General features: G+C 56.0%; 5 protein-coding genes across 5 annotated transcripts; 3 read left to right on the top strand and 2 right to left on the bottom strand.

Annotated features, from left to right (window-relative positions):
* Positions 1–2,413: 2,413 nt before the first annotated feature.
* CAOG_08272 (protein kinase C) lies at positions 2,414–6,901 on the top strand (the record flags this gene model as incomplete). The annotated part of the gene is made up of 7 exons (XM_004342392.1): positions 2,414–4,107; positions 4,539–5,457; positions 5,539–5,870; positions 5,967–6,105; positions 6,209–6,397; positions 6,497–6,637; positions 6,728–6,901. 7 exons carry the CDS (start codon positions 2,414–2,416, stop codon positions 6,899–6,901), a joined length of 3,588 nt encoding a protein of 1,195 aa, XP_004342441.1.
* A 241-nt stretch (positions 6,902–7,142) lies between these two features.
* On the bottom strand, positions 7,143–8,052 carry CAOG_08271 (hypothetical protein). The gene is made up of 2 exons (XM_004342391.2): positions 7,474–8,052; positions 7,143–7,390 (listed from the first exon to the last, which is right to left on the bottom strand). Exons 1-2 carry the CDS (start codon positions 8,024–8,026, stop codon positions 7,272–7,274), a joined length of 672 nt encoding a protein of 223 aa, XP_004342440.1. The 5' UTR covers positions 8,027–8,052; the 3' UTR covers positions 7,143–7,271.
* Positions 8,053–8,600: 548 nt separating this feature from the next.
* CAOG_08270 (hypothetical protein) lies at positions 8,601–9,411 on the top strand. The gene has a single exon (XM_004342390.2). It carries the CDS (start codon positions 8,688–8,690, stop codon positions 9,318–9,320), a length of 633 nt encoding a protein of 210 aa, XP_004342439.1. The 5' UTR covers positions 8,601–8,687; the 3' UTR covers positions 9,321–9,411.
* Positions 9,412–9,437: 26 nt separating this feature from the next.
* Positions 9,438–13,226, bottom strand: CAOG_08269 (hypothetical protein; the record flags this gene model as incomplete). Its single annotated transcript, XM_004342389.2, has 1 exon — positions 9,438–13,226. One exon carries the CDS (start codon positions 13,224–13,226, stop codon positions 9,528–9,530), a length of 3,699 nt encoding a protein of 1,232 aa, XP_004342438.1. The 3' UTR covers positions 9,438–9,527.
* Positions 13,227–16,477: 3,251 nt separating this feature from the next.
* CAOG_08268 (hypothetical protein) lies at positions 16,478–18,628 on the top strand (the record flags this gene model as incomplete). Its single annotated transcript, XM_004342388.1, has 2 exons — positions 16,478–16,521; positions 16,951–18,628. 2 exons carry the CDS (start codon positions 16,478–16,480, stop codon positions 18,626–18,628), a joined length of 1,722 nt encoding a protein of 573 aa, XP_004342437.1.
* Positions 18,629–18,699: the final 71 nt, after the last annotated feature.

The following is an 18,699-nucleotide window of genomic DNA, read 5'->3' as shown; positions in this document are numbered from 1 at the left end:
CAGTACCACTTCTAAAAGCCCCGCCCCACTCCATTCTCTCTGGCTACAAAAAAAAGAAAGCTGGCAATGTCGGAAGGCTCGAAACGCCGTCGGAACACAAGCTCGACCGAATTGAAGAGTCGCCAGACCCGTTATCCAAGACGCCGAGCACTTCCTTCAGCGGACCAAGAGAGTTACGGGTACTGGAAACAATTCTATGAGGGTTGGCGGGTCCGAAGCCGACTTGGAGACCCGGCACAACGTCGATGGCCTAGGCGACTTGAGCGACAATGGTTGCTAGCGTGATGCCCTTTTTCGCGCTTCCACCAGCCAATTACTCAAAAATTCCACTACTGGTGATTCACAATATACTTTCAAGTCAATTATCTAGTGCAAACGTGCCCTTGCTTGCGTTGGAAGCGACAACAAACAAGGCCATTTTGAGCAAAATTCTCGGAGTTGGCGGAGCGACGATCGCCCATCAAGCCACATCTCCGCTCTCGCTTATTGTGATTTTCCTATAATCTATGTTGTTGTTATGTTAAAAGTCAACGGTTTGGGCGAATTACATGACAAGATTGAATGCCAGGTCGATTGAAAGTTATGCTCCGATTGTTCCACAAGTGATGAAACCGAGTGAAATCAAGTCTCGCCAATCCCGTTCGCCTTCGTCCCAAGTGCACAAATATTTCACACAAGTAAATTAGAAGTGGAGCGGGGGTCGAAAAAGCCAACAGGACGGTGCTGTGTCATGGGCAACTGGCGATTGTCGCGGCATTACACAACAAACCCGCCTCCTCGCGATCTGGTCGATTTTCATGCCCTATTTTTGCCATGGATTATTGATATCTATGGTATATTATCATAAAATGGTGGAATGGGGGAGAATAGGCCCCACGGGAATTGGAAAGGCGAGCGGAGGGCTTAACGCAAAAAATAAGGTCATCTCTCGCATCAGAGCAACTTGAACTGGGAAGCACGTCCATTCACTGCCGGTCCATGTCAGGGTTTTGACTCGGTTACACTCAATCTCAACTCTGAGTTCCAAGAGTCGTATCTTCATTTTCAGTTTCTCAGCTTTCCTTTTTTTTTTTTTTTTTTTTTTCCGCTGCCAAAATGTCCTTCATGTCTTCTTCACGTAAAACCGCTTTTTTTTTCTTTTTTTTTTTCTGGTTCTTGTTGTTGTTTTGCCATTGTGTTTTTTTTTTTTTTTTGTTTTTTTTTTTCCCCCTTCCCCCCCCCCCACTTGGTTTTCTCCACACGCGCGCGCCTTCTTCCCGTCGTTCCTCTGTCGAATCACACAAGCGCACTCCTCGACTCACCCTCACGCACTACGGCAGCACACACGTCGCTGATTTCTGCGAAACAAGGCGAAACAAATGCCTTTTTTTTTTTTTGTCTTTGCGGTTCTTTTTTATTATTATTATTTTTTATTATTTATTTTTTCTATTGAATTTCCATTGGAAAACGGCTGAAATTCAAACTGTTTTTTTTTTTTTTTTTTTTTTTTGGAGTTCGTCCTGTTGCGCTCGTTTTCGTTGTTCCCTTTCGTCTTGATTTCAGGCCAGCTTTGGGCACGGACGTCCGTGCATGGCTGCGAAATGAGTGGCCACCCCAATTGCAACTCTCTTTCGAAGCAGAACCTGACACGCCGCGACCAGTCAACGCTACAAAAAACCAAAAAAAAAAAAAAAAAAGCGGATTCTTTTGTATCCAGTGATCATAGCATTAGAGATGGAGAGAGAGAAAGAGAGAGAAGGGGGAGAGGGGGGGTAGTACTCTGTGCTTCGTAGGCTGAGCGCTGGATGGATGGAACAAAGTGAGGTGAAGGCGGACTCGGTTTTGTCTTTGGGGATTTTGAGTTGTTGGAGGAGGAGAGTGGAGTCAGTCCCCAGTCCACCAGTCCCCCAGTCCAACCAGTCCAACCAGTCTCGCAGTCGGTGAATCTTCATGAAGCAGATGGTCAGCATTGCTCAACGATCATCAAAGTCAATCCAATGATCAAATCATCGCAGTGATGTGATTTGACGACTAACTGAACTGACTTGATGGAGTCCGAGGTCCCTTTCTTTTGGTCTTCTTCTTCTTCATCACAATGCTGTCTTGATCTCTTTTTTTTTTTTTTTTTTTTTGCTTCCCCTTCCTCTCCCTTCTTTTGTTTTGTTCTTTATTCCAACACTGGGTTCTTGTTGTCTGAATTCGTATCACTCACTCAAACCCTTCACTTCCCCATTCTGCTGCTTGTCTTTGTATTGAACTCAATCCAATTCAATTCAATTCTGTTCTTTTTTTTTTTTTCTCCCTTCTTCTCTCTCTCTCTCTCTCTCTCTCTCTCTCTCTCTCTCTCTCTCTCTCTCTCTCTCTCTCTCTCTTCTCTCTTCTCTCTGTTCTCTCTCTTCTCTCTCTGTTCTCTCTCTCTCTGTTCACAGCTCCGATGGCACGCCGCGCAACGGGCGACCTGGACACGATGAAGCGCGTGAGGATGGCTGGCGGCACGAGCAGCGACCTCGACCACTCGTCCTCGCCGAACAGCAGTAGCGGCGGCTTTGGCGGGTCGTCGCCGTCGCTGCCCCAGTCGGCCAGCATGAACGACCTCGACCGCACATCTGCATCCACATCCACAGTCACAGTCGACACGGCCAAGATTGAAGAGCTCAAGCGCGAACTCGAGGTCGAGGAGAAGGTCAAGGTCGGCGCCGAAAAGCTCCTCCGCGCATACGAAGCAGACTCAAAGACGAGCAAGAAGAAGCGCGGCGAGGCGCAGCTGAGGTACCGCGAGGCGTCCAACAGGGTGGACTACCTGCAGATGGAAATCTTGCGATACCAGTCGCCGAAATCCAGCAGGCTCGGGCAGGAAAAGATGCCGCTCGAAGACAAGATTGCCGACCTCGAACGCCGCATTGGCATTGAGCAGCTCTTGCTCACAGGTGTCAGTAAGATGATGGAGGTGTACGACACGAGCGCGCCTGCCGCTTCTACCCCTGCTGGCACCGCCGCTGCCAACAACAACAACAACAGCAGCAGCAATAATGGAAGCACAGTCTGGTATGCAGGCAGCGCAACCGCAACTGGCAGTAACAGTGCATCCGCCTCCGCCACCCCTTCCCCTTCAACACCCTCTGGCGGCAGCGGCAGCAGCAGTAGCAGTAGCAGTGGTGGTGCCGGCGCGAGCTCCAGCACTTGGTCGAACTCGGGAACCTCGTCAGTCGTCATGTCGCGCCAGGAAGTGCAAGCCAAATTGAACGAGTCCACCCAAAAGATTGAGCTCTTCCGCACCGCACTCGCGCGCTACAAGACCCTGTATAGCGCCTCCAATGCGGGCTCAAACCCCAACCTCAACATGTCGATTGGTCCGAGCAGCGGCGCCGCACTGGCAGCCATGCTCGCCTCGTCGTCAGCGCCCATCTTGCCACCACAAGCCACCCATGCGCACATTCGTTCCGTCTCGGAGGACGACGCTGGCGGCCTGTCGACGTCCCTGGCGCACCCGCCAGCGGCATCATCCTCCCTGGTTGCGCTGGCTTCCCCTGGCTCCCCAGTTGCCTCGCCCGCCCCAAACCGACGAAGAATTGGCTCGGATGCCCAGCTGCTCTCGACCTCGGCAACCCATGCAGCAGGCGTGGGCGCTGCCGTCGCTGCCGCATCGCGCCATGCACTCAAAGCCCTCACTGGCCGATTGCAAATTCGCGTCATTTCCGCGGCAGACCTCATCGAGGCCGAGCGCGCCACCAAGTCAGACCAGCACATTGTCATCCGCATCGACAATGAAATCAAGGCTCGAACCAAGGCCAAGAAGGGCTCGCGCCCCGTCTGGAATGAGGACTTTGGCATTCGCATCACCAAGGCCAAGGAGCTCGAGGTGAACTGCTACGTCGGTGGCGACACTGGCACGCTCTGCGGGTTTTTGGTCATCAAGCTCGAGACAATACTGGACAACGAGGTGCACGACGCCTGGTTGGACTTTGAGCCGCGAGGCAAGCTACACATCCAAGTCGTCTTCCGCGCCCCGTCGCTGCACGAGAAGGAGGTCAAGGCCCAGATCCAGCGTCGCAAAGCCGTCACGGTTCGCAAGAGCTATGACGGCAACGGCCACAAGTTTGTCTCGACTGTCTTTTACTCGATCAGCAAGTGCGCGCATTGCTCGGAAGGTCTGCTGGGTGCTGGCCGCCGCGGGTATCAGTGTGAGCTCTGTGGGTTTACCTGCCACAAGCACTGCTATTCGCAAGTCGTCACGCCTTGCACGCCCTTCAAAAAGCCCGTCTCGCCCGGAACGCGCCGTCGCAGAAAGAGCTTTGGTCAGGATCGCAAGAGCGCTCCGATGGCGGTGCAGGCTGCACTCAACGCTGCCGACCAGGTGTCGACACCCACGTCTTCCTCGAGCGGTCTTCCTGCACTCGGCGACAAGAACGCGGCCTCTGGCTCTAGCTCGAGCACGCCAAACACCTCTGCCGGGTCTACGCCCTCCACATCGGCGGCTGCCAGCCCTGCAAACACGCCCAGCCCCGAATCTGGGCGGCTCAGCTTTACAGAGACAAACCGAAGGTCGGGGTCGATGACAGAGAAGGAAATGACACGAATGAACAGCCGAATTGGACACACATCCCGCACATGTTCAAGGTGTTTTTCGCCTTCAAACCCGGCTTTTGCTGCCATTGCGGCTCGCTCGTTGTCGGCATTCGTCGGCAAGGACTCAAGTGCGAGGACTGCGGTTTGGTGTGCCACAAGCGCTGCGAAAAGTACGTGCCAGACTTTTGCGGCATGTCGATGGAGTTGGCTCTGTCACTCGCCGAGTTTGAGCGCACCCTCGCTGCCCAGGCCAACGTGTCGCATCTGGCCGAGGTCAACCAGCAGCATGCGCGCGAAATGGCCGAGATGGAAGCCGAGCGCTCGCGCAAGGCCACGCAGCAAGCCGCGGCCCAACAAGCCGCCACCCAAGCTGCCCAGGCCGCAGAAGCAGCGGCCGAGGCACATGCCGCCACGGTCGCTGCGGCCAAGGCTGCAGCACAAGCGGCCGCCGACGCCGAGCAAGCTGCCAAGCGTCTGCTCCAAGAACAAGAGGAGCGCGCGCAACAACAACGCGCGATTGCAGCCCAGCAAGCCCTGTTGGACCAGCAGCCCCCACTCATCGCCACAGTACACTCGGCCAAGATGGTCCACGTCGACACTCACAGCTCGTCGGCTGCGGCGGCGCTGGTTGCCTCCCTCGCTCCCTCCACGCAAGAGTCCAACCGGCCTCGCTCGGTCGTCACGTTCGAGGAAACAAAGTCCAACAGCTTCAACAAGGCTCTTTCGCCCGCTACCGCTGCTGGCGACCTCCCGCCAAACGTGACTCCCAAGCCAGCCACCAAGCGCTCGTCCTTCACCCCCGTAGATTTCCATCAGCAGTCCGCACAGGCCAAGGCCGCGTCGGCAGCGACTCATCTTAGTGTTGATGACTTTGAAATGTTGTCTGTTCTTGGCAAGGGACATTTTGGCAAGGTAGGTTTCTTGGCTGTTGTGGCAGAGTTTAAAAGAAATTCAATCGTGGTTGTGCCTGACGGTGTGTGTGTCTTTCTTCAGGTCATGCTCGCTGAAAACCGCAAAACAAAGGACGTTGTGGCCATCAAGGCACTGAAAAAGTGTGACGTGCTTGCCCGCGATGAGGTGGAGAGCATTGCGACAGAAAAGAACATTTTCATGCTTGTTTCCCGCGCCAAGCATCCATTCCTGGTGAATCTCTATGGCTGCTTCCAAACACCAGAGTACTTGTGCTTTGTGATGGAGTTTGCCACCGGCGGTGACCTCATGATGCACATTCACGAGGAGATTTTCGACGAGGAGCGCGCGCGATACTATGCCTCTGAGGTGATTCTGGGTCTTGAGTATTTGCACGACCACGGTGTCATTTACCGGTGAGTTTGCAAGTTCATTGGAGTGCTCCTTTGCTTTGTACACGTGTCTCACCGTTTTTTGTGTATTCTTCTTTCCTATAACAACGCAATTACCAGTGATCTCAAGCTCGACAACTTGCTACTCGACAAGGACGGTCATGTCAAGATTGCTGATTTTGGTCTGTGCAAGGAGAACATGTTCCACGGCACACGAACGAGCACCTTCTGCGGCACTCCCGAATTTATCGCTCCCGAGGTGTGTATTGACGAAAGTCCGCTTTTTTTTTTGTGTGTGTGTGTGTGTGTGTGCGTCTTGGTTGACGTGGGTGTACTCACCACTCGCTCGTTGCTCGTGACAGGTTTTGCAAGATAACGACTACACTCGAGCAGTCGACTGGTGGGCTCTTGGCGTCCTGATGTTTGAAATGATGGTTGGCGAGTCGCCCTTCCCTGGCGATGACGAAGAGGAAATCTTTGATGCCATTCTCAACGACGAGGTCACCTATCCGTACTGGCTCTCGATTGATGCGACGTCGGTGATTCGCCGTGTAAGGACTGAAGTAGTTGTCGGGAGTTTTGTGACGAGTGTGGTGGAGGTGATTTTTGGCTCAATGATTGACTCTTTTTTTTTTCAATTGTCAAATCAGCTGTTGGTCAAGGACCCCGAAAAACGCCTTGGAGGCTCGCGTAACGATGCCAAGGATGTGAAATTGCACACATTCTTCAAGGATGTCAAGTGGGACAAGCTGCTCGCCAAGGAGATTCCCCCGCCTTTCCGTCCTCGTATTGTGCGTGACAGCGTGGTTGCACTATTATGCTGTCGATTGTTGGCTTGAGCGAGATCATCTGACTTGTTTTTTTGTTTTTTGTTTCTGCAGAAATCCCCCAAGGACACGAGCAACTTTGACAAGGAGTTTACTTCAGAAATCCCCCGGTTGTCCCCAATCGAGGGCCGCACGCTTGATCAGTGGGATCAGGCCGAGTTTACCAACTTTTCCTACACTGCTCCTTCCGTGGTTGATCCCAGGCATCCTTCGTCGACGATCGTCTAAGTCGAAAGGCTGGCCAACTGTTACGGCTACCAGCAACATTTCGAATGGTCGTAGCCAAGCTGCTGATGTTTCATTTGCGTTTTTCCTTCTTTTGTTTTCATGACTTTGTACACAATACTCTGTTGCGGCGGTGCTCCTGTGTGAAGTTCTGTCTTTTGTTGCTTTCTTGCTCTTCGTTTCGCTTCGTCTTTGTGTCTTTCTTGTTTGTTTGTTTCGACTCCTTTCTTTTTCGTACTTTCAACTGTGTGTGTGCTGAGATGTTTCGGGTTTCTTTTTTCTGCTTTGACTTGGAACAAGACAAAAAAAATGCATTAACCTTCATTTTTCGTGTGTATTTTTCTTGTCTATCGTTGTGCGCTTGCAGCCATCGTCATGTTGCTGATGAAACCTTCTCATCACCCTGCTGGTCGAGTCGTGATCGCTTGTTGGAGCCGTGCTTTGCAGCGTTTGCCAACTTGTCGCTTTCCTCGTCGCTCGATACGTTTTCGTCTGTGCAAACATTGAACAAAAGTCCAGAGATGAGCGCCGATTGTTTTGTCTCTCCATCGTATCAACCCTACATATACTCAAACCTTCTCGTGCAGTGCTTGAATCGTCCTCTGCGCGTCGCTTGGTCGGGGTTGCTTGTGCTGGAGCAGAATCCGTGGCAGTAACAGTGGTAGCAGCAGTCGCAGTCGCAGCAGCAGCAGCAGGCTTCCCGTCGTTCGCCTTGAATGCATCCATGTGCTGGTTGATCAGATCGTTGAGCTGCGACTGAGCGCGCCCCACAGTGTCGGCAAGCGAGCGCAGCGCTTCGACCGCGGGATTGACTGGGAGTTGCTGCTGTCCGTCGTCCACCTCCATTGCCGATGACGATGATGATGATGATGATGAGCTGTCTGTTGTGCAATTGCCAGCACTAGCATGACTGCTGGTCGTCGTCGGCGGTGCGGTCGCAGCAGACGGCAACTGGTGCTTTTGGTGCTCTGGCAGATCAAGCACGGTGCTGCTCAGGTCCAAGCTGAATCCCCTTGCTGTCGTCGTCGTCGATCCACTTGGTGCTGCATTGCACGCGATGGGCACATTCAGCACGCTGGGATTGGCAATGCTTGGGCTGCTCAGCGTGAACTGGATTGCCAAGTCCATCGCAGAAGAACAGAAGAACAGAAGGGAATGACGACTGGCTGCACCAAAGGACTCGTTTTTTTGTATGAGAGCTATGACGAGCTATTGGATTTGGCGGCGGGGCAAGCCTGAGCGTGGGTACAAAGCGAACAGCAGCACTCTTTTCGCTCTCTTTTGCTTTTCCAGCTGCTTGTCCTGCTCTTCTCTCCCTCCCTCCCTCGCCCTCCTCCAGCTCACCCCCCATGCAATGTCTGCCCTCTGCTGGCTCCGTCCTGCGCCGGCAAGACTGAGCCGTGACACACAGAACGAACTAGGAGCGCATTTCGCTCGTCCTCTGGCTTTTCCATCGCTTCTCCGCCTCACTGTGCGGTGACGGGCTGCTCCGTCTCTGCTCCATGCTCCACCGACGCCCACGCGCTTTCCCTTTTCACCCAGTTGCCGCGTGTGCAAGGCAGGTTGCACGGCGTGCAAAGACGTTGCCGCTTTTGGGTTGCTTTGGCGCCAAATTTTGCGAGGTTGCAAGCAAACTGTGACGTTGACATTGGTTTTTAAGGCAATCGTTGGTTTGGCATCAACGCTCCTCAGTCTTGCTTTTCGCTCTTCGCTCTCTTCTCAACCCCCTTCACAAGCACTACTTGGACACATCACTAACAAACACCACAACCCAATAATCAAATCAACCATGAGCTCTGCCATCACAATCACCGCTGTCGCCGCGCCCACTTCCACCAACACTGCCGCCAACACTGCCCCCTTCTGCGCGACTTGCCGTGGCCCTTGCCGATTCAACACTCGGTTCAACGCCACTACCACCTTCCCATCGACGATCTGGCCTGGCGCAGTTGCTGCCACTGCCACTGCCACCCCTGCTGCTGCCGCGAATGTTACCACCGGTGCACCGATTGCAACCACTCCTGCCAAGGTTACCAAGGCCAAGGCTCGCCGCCCCGTTCAAGCTGTCGAGCGCACCATCATGACCCGTGCCTTCTCCCGCAAGCAGCAGATCGCCATGAAGCAGCAGCTCCAGCAGCCGCAACGAGCAGCAGTTGCAGTTGCCGCTGCTCCTTCGAGCCCCTCTGCAATGCGCCGCACGCACACCATGCAAAACACGATTGCAGACTCGCTCGCTGTGCTGGCTGCCCATCCTGAGCTCGCCATGGCCATCGCTGCGCTGGCCCGCAACAGCAACAGCAACAGCAAGGCTGGACGCCGCTCGCAGCCTGCCGACACTCTTGCCAGCCCAAGCCGAACACTTCGCTCGTCCGCCAAGTTTGGTCGCCAACTGCGTCCTCGCGTGCTGGCTGTCTCCGCATGAACCAAAAAAACCAAAAGATTGTGTGTAGCTATGTTAAATGTTAGATAGATGGATTCAGAACCTGCTTTGCTTGCGTGTTGTTTCATAACGATTAAACAAAATGAAAAAATGAAAAAAGTTGTAATGTTTTTCATCAATCTGAGTTTCAAAATCAAGTCGGTTGGTTTGTTTCAAAAAAATCACAAAATCACAAAGGTCTAGGTCTGACTACTCGCCGAGCTCGCTGCGACACATGTCCTCATCCGTCTGGTACAGATTGCGACGAAGCATCTCGAGCATGTCAGGATGGACACCGCGTTGCGCGAAACGGTCCCAGATCGTACGGCCGCGTGCATCCCGCGCAGTAAACGTGTGTACGAGAATGTTCTCGTCGGGATCCAGCTCGGCGTCGTGACCCGCGTTCGTACTGGCCTCGCCACCAGGAGCAGCAGCAGCAGCAGCATCCGAACCGGTCGCAACGACCGAGCCACTTGCAGCTGCTGCTCCCTCGTGCGCCTCGCTTGTCGCTGTGATGCCGGCCGCAGCCATGGCTTTCTCGTGCACGAAAATGAGCCGGGCACGCTCGTAGGCGTCGGCAAGCAGGCGCCAGAGCCGCAGATCGCCGGGAACAGACTCGGGCTGGCGCAGGTACATGAGCGGCGTGCGGCCGTGGCGGTCGCACACATCCACGCGCGCGTCAAACATGAGCAGGGCAAAGGCTGCGCGGTAGTTGCGCAGACGCACGGCAATGTGCAGGGGAGTGCGGCCGCGCGCGTCGTGGCGGCTCAACTCGTCTCGCAGGCGATCGGGCGGAAGCACGGGGGCAAGCTGCTCAATCAGCCGCGCGTGGTCAAAGTACGCCGCAATGTGCACGAGCGTAAAGCCGGCCATGTCGCCTTCCAGCAGCGGTGGGGTGCCAGAAAAGCGGTTGCGGTAGGCAGCCAAGAACGCCGGGAACATTCCCTTTGGTCGCGACGGTGCGTGCGGCTCGGGCTGCCAATGCTCGGCCGCGGACAGCGTGAACTGGGGCTGGGTCTGCTGCACGTACGTCCTGACGAGACGGGGCGCGTGCATGGGTGGATTGCGATCTTGCGCAATCATCAGCATGGCAAACAGCATGCGTGCCCACGAGCCGCCATCGTGCGAAGCGTCCAAGCACAGGCCAATCGCGGCAACGTGCAACGGCGTCTGTCCAAACTCATTGTAGGTTCGGCTCATGCGGTCGAACGCCCGGGTATGCTGCACAATCAGATACTCAAACGAGCGCTGTGCGCCTGCGCGCACCGCCACGTGCAGGGGCGTCTCTCCGATCGCTGTCGTCAGGTCGTGATTGGCGAGCAGCCACAAGAACGCCTCGCCGTGCGGACGGCTAATGGCCTCGGGAATGAAAGCAGTGGCATGAGGCGGGCTTGGAGGCGCGTTGGTTTGGGCCGTGTCTGCTTCTTCCGAGCGGTGTCGCACGTGCGCAGTTGCACCTAGTTCAGACGGGTTGGTGGTGGCGGGATCAGAGGACTGGTTCTCGTGAGTGGATTGAGGAGGAGCAGCGGTTGAGGCAGGTGCTCGGCACGACAGCCAAATGGAGGAGACTGCTTCTGTCGTGGCTGATGGCTGATGATGCGCTCCAAACCATGAGGCAGAAGTGTCGACGGCTGGAATGGGGCCGGACGGCTCCAACGACAGGCCAGAGTGCAGCAGCAACTCGATGGTACGCACAGCATTGCGCTGAATCGCCACAGTGAGCGCAAGCCGCTCCAGGGGCGCGCCAGCTTCGAGCAGCGGTTGAAGCATGAAAATCCGGCCCATGAGGATGGCAGCCACCAGAGGCGACGGGGCCACCATGCCAATCACAGGCAGCATGAGCAACGAGCAGAGCTGAGCGCCAAAGCCGCGATCGTGCTGGAACACGTCGTCGCAAATGTGCAAGTACGGCATCAGCGACACCCGTCCGCGCAAGCGTGGCACGGCCGTCGGTGCGCCTTGCAGCGCAGCGAGCACGAAGGGCGTCCAGCCACGTTGGCTGCGGAAGAAAAACCGACCGGCCAGCGCCAGCTCGCTCGCGTCCTGCAGAGCGCGTGCCAAGACATGTTTGCCACGCACCGCCGCGTCGAGCACAGCTGCAACAGCTTCAGCATCGCGCGAGCAGTCAAACGGGCAGCAATCCGTGTACTCGAGACACTCGCGACGAACGCGGCGAGTCCGTGCGCACGTCCCACCGGGCGCCGTGTCTGCGAGCAGCTCGACAATGCGGTTGTGTCGCCGCTTTTCAGCATCCGTCCACTCCTGCAAATCGAGAAACTCGGCGTACTCGGTCCACGTGCAGACCTCGCGTGGGAGGTGGTGGACGATGGATCGCAGCGCTTCGAATTGGGGATCGGCAGGCTCATCGAGGGTGTCTGCGGCATTACTGGTGGCAGGAGGAGCTTGAGCGGTCACACTCGCGTACGTAGGAGTTGATGTAGGCGAAGAGGTGGCAGCTTCATCGACAGCTGTTGAGGTGGTGGTGGACGTCGTCGTCGTCGTCGTGATGCTGCTGATGCTGCTGCTGCTGCTGCTGTCACTGCTGGTCTCGGGTGGGTAAGACGTGGACAAGTCATACGGGCGGTTGAGCGATGGGGGACCGGTGACAATCGCGGTAAAGTCGCGCAAATGCTGCTGGTCGGCGAGATGGTTGATCATGTGGATGTGCGTTGCGTTGGCTGGCAAATTGAAAAAGTTTTGGGCGAGCATGATGGTCAAGCCGTGACGGAAGAGGGGTCCTGGATTGTGCTTGGACGCTCGCAGCGTTGCTAGATTCATCGTTGGCTTGCCAGAGTCGCGTATTGGGACGCGCCAATCGCGCGAGGGTCGCTTCTTGCCCCGGCCTGCTGCTCCACCTGGGGTTGGTCGCAGCGGCGATTGCTCGTGCATGCTACTTCCGTTGGCAAAGTGCTCGTGCATCGCTGAGTGACTGAGCGCAGCAGCAGTAGTGGTGGCTGCGACTGGTTTAGCGGCATCGGCGGTTGCAGCAGCAGCAGCAGCGTGAGAATGGTGGTGATTGCCTGGTTGGTCGCCAGCTATTAGCGCGATGAGACTGGCATCTCCATTGAGACCGCCTGCAGAGTGGTCCAGCCGTGGTGCTGTGGCCGAGATCTGCCCACCTGAAACCGCATGAGGAAGGACGCCCGGGTACATTGGCGGCAGCGCTGCTCCAGCTCCAGCTCCAGTCCCAGCCAGCTGCCTGCGCGGGACGAACAGCCTTGGCCACGCAGCCGAGAAGCGCGTGAGCTTGGCATCGTCGTCCGAGTCGTCCGACGAGTCTGACGAGTAGAGCCGCTCGCCCTCGCTGTCGTCCTCCTGCTGCTGCTGGATGACTGCCTCGCTCTTCCTGTCCGCGCCCAGTCCGTCGCCGGCGTCCCCCGCGTACGACGACGACGACGACGACGACGACGACACGGCAGCGACCCGCGCAAGGTCCTCGGGGGTCTCGTCGGGCTCGAGCAGCGCGCTGTAGCACTGCGGCGGCCGCAGGAACAGGAAGCAGTCGTTCTCGTCTTCGCTGCTGTCGCTCAGCGTCTCGTCAATGCGATCATCATCATCATCATCATCATCATCATCATCATCGTGATCATCATCTTCATCTTCATCGTCTTCATCATCGTCATCGGGATGGTCGGCTTCATCTAGGCGCCGCCGCCGTCGCCGCCCACTGCTGCTGCTGCTCCTCCTCGCCATGTGCGATGCGCTCGGTGCGCTGCCGTCCGCCGCAGAGGACGCCGTTGCCGCGTTCGCCCCTTCGCCCGTGCTCACGACGGCGGAATCAACCACCAGCGCGCGCGGTGTCGCTGCAGAGTGGGGTGCAGGTGGTGCTGGCGGGGGAGGCGCAGTCCAGCGGGGCCGCCGGTACGTCCACATGCGAGGCTTGGTCAGCCTACTGTGCCGCGGCGCCATTGGAAAAATCCGAGCTCTCCTTTGAAAGTAACAAGTAGGTGATGGAAGGTGTGTATGTGTGTTTGGGGACTGAAAAGCACGGTGCTGTGAGTGTTGGACTTGGTTGTAATGTGCTTTTGAATGAACAAAAAAAAAAAAAAAAAAAAAAGGAAACTGAGATTGAATCCAAGTATGGCTTTGTGGCTTGGAGTGGGAGAGGGGGGAAAATTGATTGTTCAAAGAGATGAGGGGTGGGCAAATGATGGGTGGATGGATTTTCATTGCTGGATTTGACTGGTGGGACCATTGCAAAAGTCGGATCCAATACTCAAGTTCACCCCTACTTCTCCATCTCCATGTAGAGAGGGGATTCCTAAAAAGACTCAGTCCAAAAACCATTGCGCCCCCACCCTAAAAAGACTCAAACCCGATTATCTCGGCTTGTATTCCTCCCACCCCGCCGCCGTCTTCGAATATCAATGAACACTCATTCCAGCTACAAGGAAGACATGGTCAGACGGGCGCAGGAGCAACTTGAGGTCGGCCTCGCCCAGATTGCGACCGCGTCTCCCTTCCGCCAGAGGCTCCTGACGAAGGCCACCGCCCTCAAACTATACTATTTTGACCCGTTCCTATCCACTACGGATGTCGGCGGAGCTCCGGGAGCCTCCGCCGAGCGAATCTGGACGACCCGCCAAATCGCCCATGCGCTGGGTCGATCGCAGTCCATGATCGCCCGCTGCATCAAGGCCCACGCCAACCTCGCTTCTGACATTCCTGGAATGACCTTAGATGAGTTGGCTGACGTTCTGCGCGAGGATCCCATCCAGGGACAAGGCTACGTGTTCACCGTCCCCGAGGAGCAAGAGCTCGTCGAGTTTGTCAAGCGGTGCTGCTTAGGAGCTGTCTCTCTGAGCAAAACGGAATTCACTCGATATGTGCTTGCAGCCTCGAAGGTGCCGAGGCCGGACGGCGTGGAAAGACGTCAATTTGAGCACGACAAAGTTTCCGACAAGTGGGTCAATGATTTTGTCGCCCGTCACAGCTCACAGATTGGCTGGCGCAGTAGCAGCGTGTTGGAAACACTTCGAGTGGCTGCTTTGAGTGAAAAGAAGCTCGGCAGTTTGTTCGCGCTACTGGCGGAGTACAGCAATCTTTACCCGACTCTTTTCGCTACGCCGGCCAATATTTTCAACATGGACGAGTCGGATTGCTCTGTGGGTCGTAAAAAGAAGCGTGCCCTGGCTGCTGTTGGTGTCAAGCGTGTCAGTCCGTGATCTGGCCGAACCATTACGATGGGACCGCATGTTACTGGTCTGTTTACTGTTTGTGCTGATGGCACCGCTCCTGTTGCGCCCCACTTCATTGTCGCGCATCCACGGCCCACTCTACCTCACAGGTGCACCGAGGGCCTGGACGAGGAGTTGATTCACCAGTCCGAGTCCGGCTTCATCAACGAGGAAATCTTCGACAAGTGGTTTCGAGATTTCGTCGAGGTCGTCAAGGAGCGAGCTACCACCACCCCCGTTCTATTGGTGATGGATGGCAGCTCGTGTCACAAGTTCACTGTCGGGTTGATTGACCTCGCGGTGAGCAACAACATCCTGGTTGCGATCCTTCCATCGCACACGTCGACTCACTTGCAGCCGCTCGACGTCACCGTCTTTGCCTGGTACAAGAACTTGCTCGAGACTCACGTGCAGTCGATTTTGGATGAAGACTCGCCACTCATCGACGTGAACATCAAGCTTCACGGGGCCATTCGGGCGTGGAACGAAATTGACGACCGATCCAACTTGATCCGATCTGGGTTTCGCCAAACTGGTATCTATCCGCTGGACACGGAAAAGCACAAGACCCTAGCGTTGCCTTCCGTCGCTGACGTTGCCGTGTCTACGACCCCCCTCGCTGCACATTCCCGAGCCACCCCCGACCCCGGATGCTCGGTATTCGGCGTTGTACCGTGTCCGTCAGATTGCCGATGCCGCCCTGGTAACCATTGGTTGCACTCCGAGAGCTCTACAGCAAAAGAGGGTGCACGATGCAGCGGTAGCTGATTTGCGTCGAAATCTCGAGGTCGAACTTTCGGTGCAAGAAGTCCTTCGGGCCCCACCCAGGCCCCTGCGGTCCAGGAGCATTGGCAACAGCTCCATGCGCGTTTCTATGAACTCGACCGCTCGATCCCCGCTTACGCCGGAGAATAGGGATGCCCAGCTTAAGCGGCAGGAGTTGCAAGAGAAGAGGAAGCAGCTCGAACCTCTGAAAGAAGAGTACAATCGGCAACGGCCCATCTTCCTCCGCACGCTAAAAGACCTTGACTCACGCATCTTGACACTTGCGGAGACAATTCTTGCTCTGGAGACTCAGCTGGCTGCTCTGGGAGAAGAGGTCGAGCAGGACATCGAATCGGCAACTGCCGCGGAGACCCGAAACAAGCTAGCTGCTGCTCGCCTGCAGCATACCAAGCTCGTACGTGACCGCGCGACATTTTTCAAGAACCGTCTCAAGCGACCCACTCTTCTAAGTCTTGAGCCAGCGGCGACCGCTTCCACACCTCTCGTTCCTCGGCGCGTCAGCAGGCCTAGGCCCATTCTCGCTTCGCAATCGATGGCGAACGACACTGTCGACTTGGATCAATCAGCCAGCGAGGAGGAAAGCGAGTCTGACGACGATGACGACGAGAATCAAGCGTCGTCCGAAATGGCTTCCGCTGCCATCGGCCACAACGACAACCAGGAGGACCCCAGCGATGTCCAGCGTCAACCTCAAGCCGCCCGCAAGCGTCGCCAGGAAGATGACGATGAAAACGTCGCGCCCGTCTTCACCACGGTCACATCAGACTCGAGCGATGTTGTTCAAGTCGATTATCAGCTGAGCTCCACCGAACTCCAAGAAATCCGACGCTATCGCATGCCAACGCGTAGTACTACGAAGCAAGATGGACATAATGTCAAATTGGCGCGTGTAGACCTCCAACCTGCGTCGTCAAGGCCGGCGCTCAGCGACCTGACAAACCTTTCTCGAAGCAACACGCTACCACTGTAATTTTCCGTGTTTTGTGTTCAATTCTATGTGCATCCCATGTCATTCAATGTAGTTATGTGTTTTTTCCGGTCAAAAAGGGTGAAATCATGTCTAGGCAGGGGAAGATTGGACCATGCCCGTCCGGCGCGGGCGGTCTGGCACCTGCCGGGTTCTGTGGTCACATACAGTAACCGTCGCACCAACTGCAATACATAGATACCAGTTGGTATTACATGTCCCAGTTGAAGATGGGCCGACAGATCCTCGACACGGGCGACACGGGACTGGCAAAGTCAGTTTCTCCCTAAAAAGACTCAGCCCTAATGCACGCCCAGCCAAATCGAAGCGAAAATTTTCCCCTCCGATTCGCACCAAAATTACCAAATCAACTATATAATTTATGCTCTTTCCAATGATATAGGTGGCAGGGCGAAGAAATGAACAGGGGGGACTGAGTCTTTTTAGGGAGGCCCTCTCTACATTTCGATTGCTTGAGTGTTCTCGTTGGCATTGTACAGTACCCCCAGCTGCCATCTCTCTCTCTCTCTCTCCATCTCTCCATCTCGCTTTCTCTCTCCAACTCTCATTCTCTCAGTCAATCTCAAGTCTTCTTTTCTCAGTCTTTCTTTCTTTTACTTCCTTTTTCGGTTTTTTCTTCATTCAATTCAATTCACTTTTTTTTTTCTTTTATTTTTCCCGTTTTCACAATCACGTTTGTCAGTCTGAGCCGACGAATTAGCCGCCTATTCCCCGTTGGCGGTTTGATTTCCACTCCCACGCCACCGCATCCAGTCCCGTTCCAGGCCACTGCTGCTGCTGCTGCCCACTCGCTCGTCATGCCAGGCACCCGACAGCAGCACCAGCACGCGCCACTCGCGCAGGACGAGCAGCAGGAGGTCCAACTCAACAACGCCGCCGCTTCTGCTGCTGCGGTCACTCCACCGCTCCGCTTCCGCCTGCCCATCGCCCCGCGCACACGACCAACGGCGACAGTGAGCACTGCGACTGCGCTGCAGGCTGCGCTCGAAGGCCGTCCGCTGACCCACGGCACGGCGTTCCACGACCCGCACGCGCTCGACTACTACGAGCTCGGCCACAAGGGCTACTCGTACAACCTGTGGCTCTTCCGTCCGAGTCCGAGTCCCACTGTCGCTGGTACTGTCAAGCACACTGATGCGAATCCGACTGCTGGAAGTGCGTCCGAGACCTCCCGCGAGCCGGGATTGCTGAACAAGACCTCCTCGTCCGAGTCCTCATCGCTGCTCAAACAACGGCTGCAGGACGCTACGACCATCCATGCAGAGACCTGGATTGACCTGAGCAATCTCACAGCCAACCAGTCGCTTGCTGTCTTCTCGCGGCGCACAATGAGCTGGGACGGTCGCGTGCATCCCGGCGCAATTGGCTCGATTGTCGACGACTGCTTTGGCTTGCTCTGCTTTTACAACGATTGCGGCGGTGCAACGCTCAATCTCACCCTGGAGCATTTGGTGCCAGTGCCGTGCGACGCCGTCATGCGCATCCGTCCCCGGTTGGCCAAGCGCGAGGGTCGCAAAGTGTTCATTGAAGCCGACGTGACGGACGAGACCACCGGACTGCTGCACTCGCGGGCCAAGGCGCTCTTCTACTCCATGTTCTCCCGCGACCCGACACAAATCAGGAACGAGCCAGCTTCATCACAGCCGCTCAGCACAGAGGTCGATGGCGCGTCGGATTCTGCAGGCGAGCTTGTGCCGGCGGAAGGTCGCCTGCCCTTCCCTGGGCTCACCGAGGTCGTCGCCTTCGACGCGCCCCGCCCCGCGTGGGTTGAAACCCTCCAGAACTCGCTTCGGGAGCAGCACCTTGTCGACGTCACCGACTTTCTCTATTTGCTCGTCGCGAAAATGGGCATTTCGCACAACGTGCTCTCCTCGCCCAAAATTCGCTCGCGGTACTACCTCGATTGCTCCCCGTCGAGCACCAACCCGGCCAGTGCCATTCAATCCCTGGTGGCAGTTTTCGAGTACACGTCCATGGCCGAGGGTCCTGCGATGGCCGTCCACGGCGGCGCAACGCACACCACTTGTGCCGAGATTGCTGAAGTGTTGGGGCTGTTTTCAAGCATGTCCGTGTCGGAAGCTCAGCTGTGGATGGCATCGCCTGCCACTGTCGATGCGTTGGTCGCAAAGTATCTCGCAGCACGCCCAAAGGTCCGGGTCACCGCTGTTTCCACCAACTACAAGGTCTTCATGCCTCTGTTAAACTTTTTCCGATGGTCGGCAAAGGTAACATCGCGTCCGGCCCCCTCCCAGCTTGAACTCGAACTCCAATGCGTCAATCCCGAGACGGATGTTTTGCATGCCACGGCCACATGTACCGTCGTGTCCGAAGGAGCCTCGCCAGTCTTGTCACGTTTGTAAATCGTAGATGTGTGTACAACACCCAAACATTTGCTTTTGTCTTGTTCTCATCTGAGATCACAACTCTGGTC

Source organism: Capsaspora owczarzaki, assembly GCF_000151315.2.
Source record: "Capsaspora owczarzaki ATCC 30864 unplaced genomic scaffold supercont2.19, whole genome shotgun sequence".
NCBI lineage: Eukaryota > Filasterea > Ministeriida > Capsasporidae > Capsaspora > Capsaspora owczarzaki.
This window is presented reverse-complemented; position numbering and strand designations above follow the sequence as displayed.

Excerpts from the sequence above, each read along its gene's own strand:
- CAOG_08271 (XM_004342391.2), bottom strand. The coding sequence starts at position 8,026 with ATGGACTTGGCAATCCAGTTCACGCTGAGCAGCCCAAGCATTGCCAAT. Across the intron at positions 7,391-7,473 it reads TTCAAGCACTGCACGAGAAG|ACGAAAACGTATCGAGCGAC; the intron begins GTTTGAGTATAT and ends ATGTTTGCACAG.
- CAOG_08270 (XM_004342390.2), top strand. The coding sequence starts at position 8,688 with ATGAGCTCTGCCATCACAATCACCGCTGTCGCCGCGCCCACTTCCACC.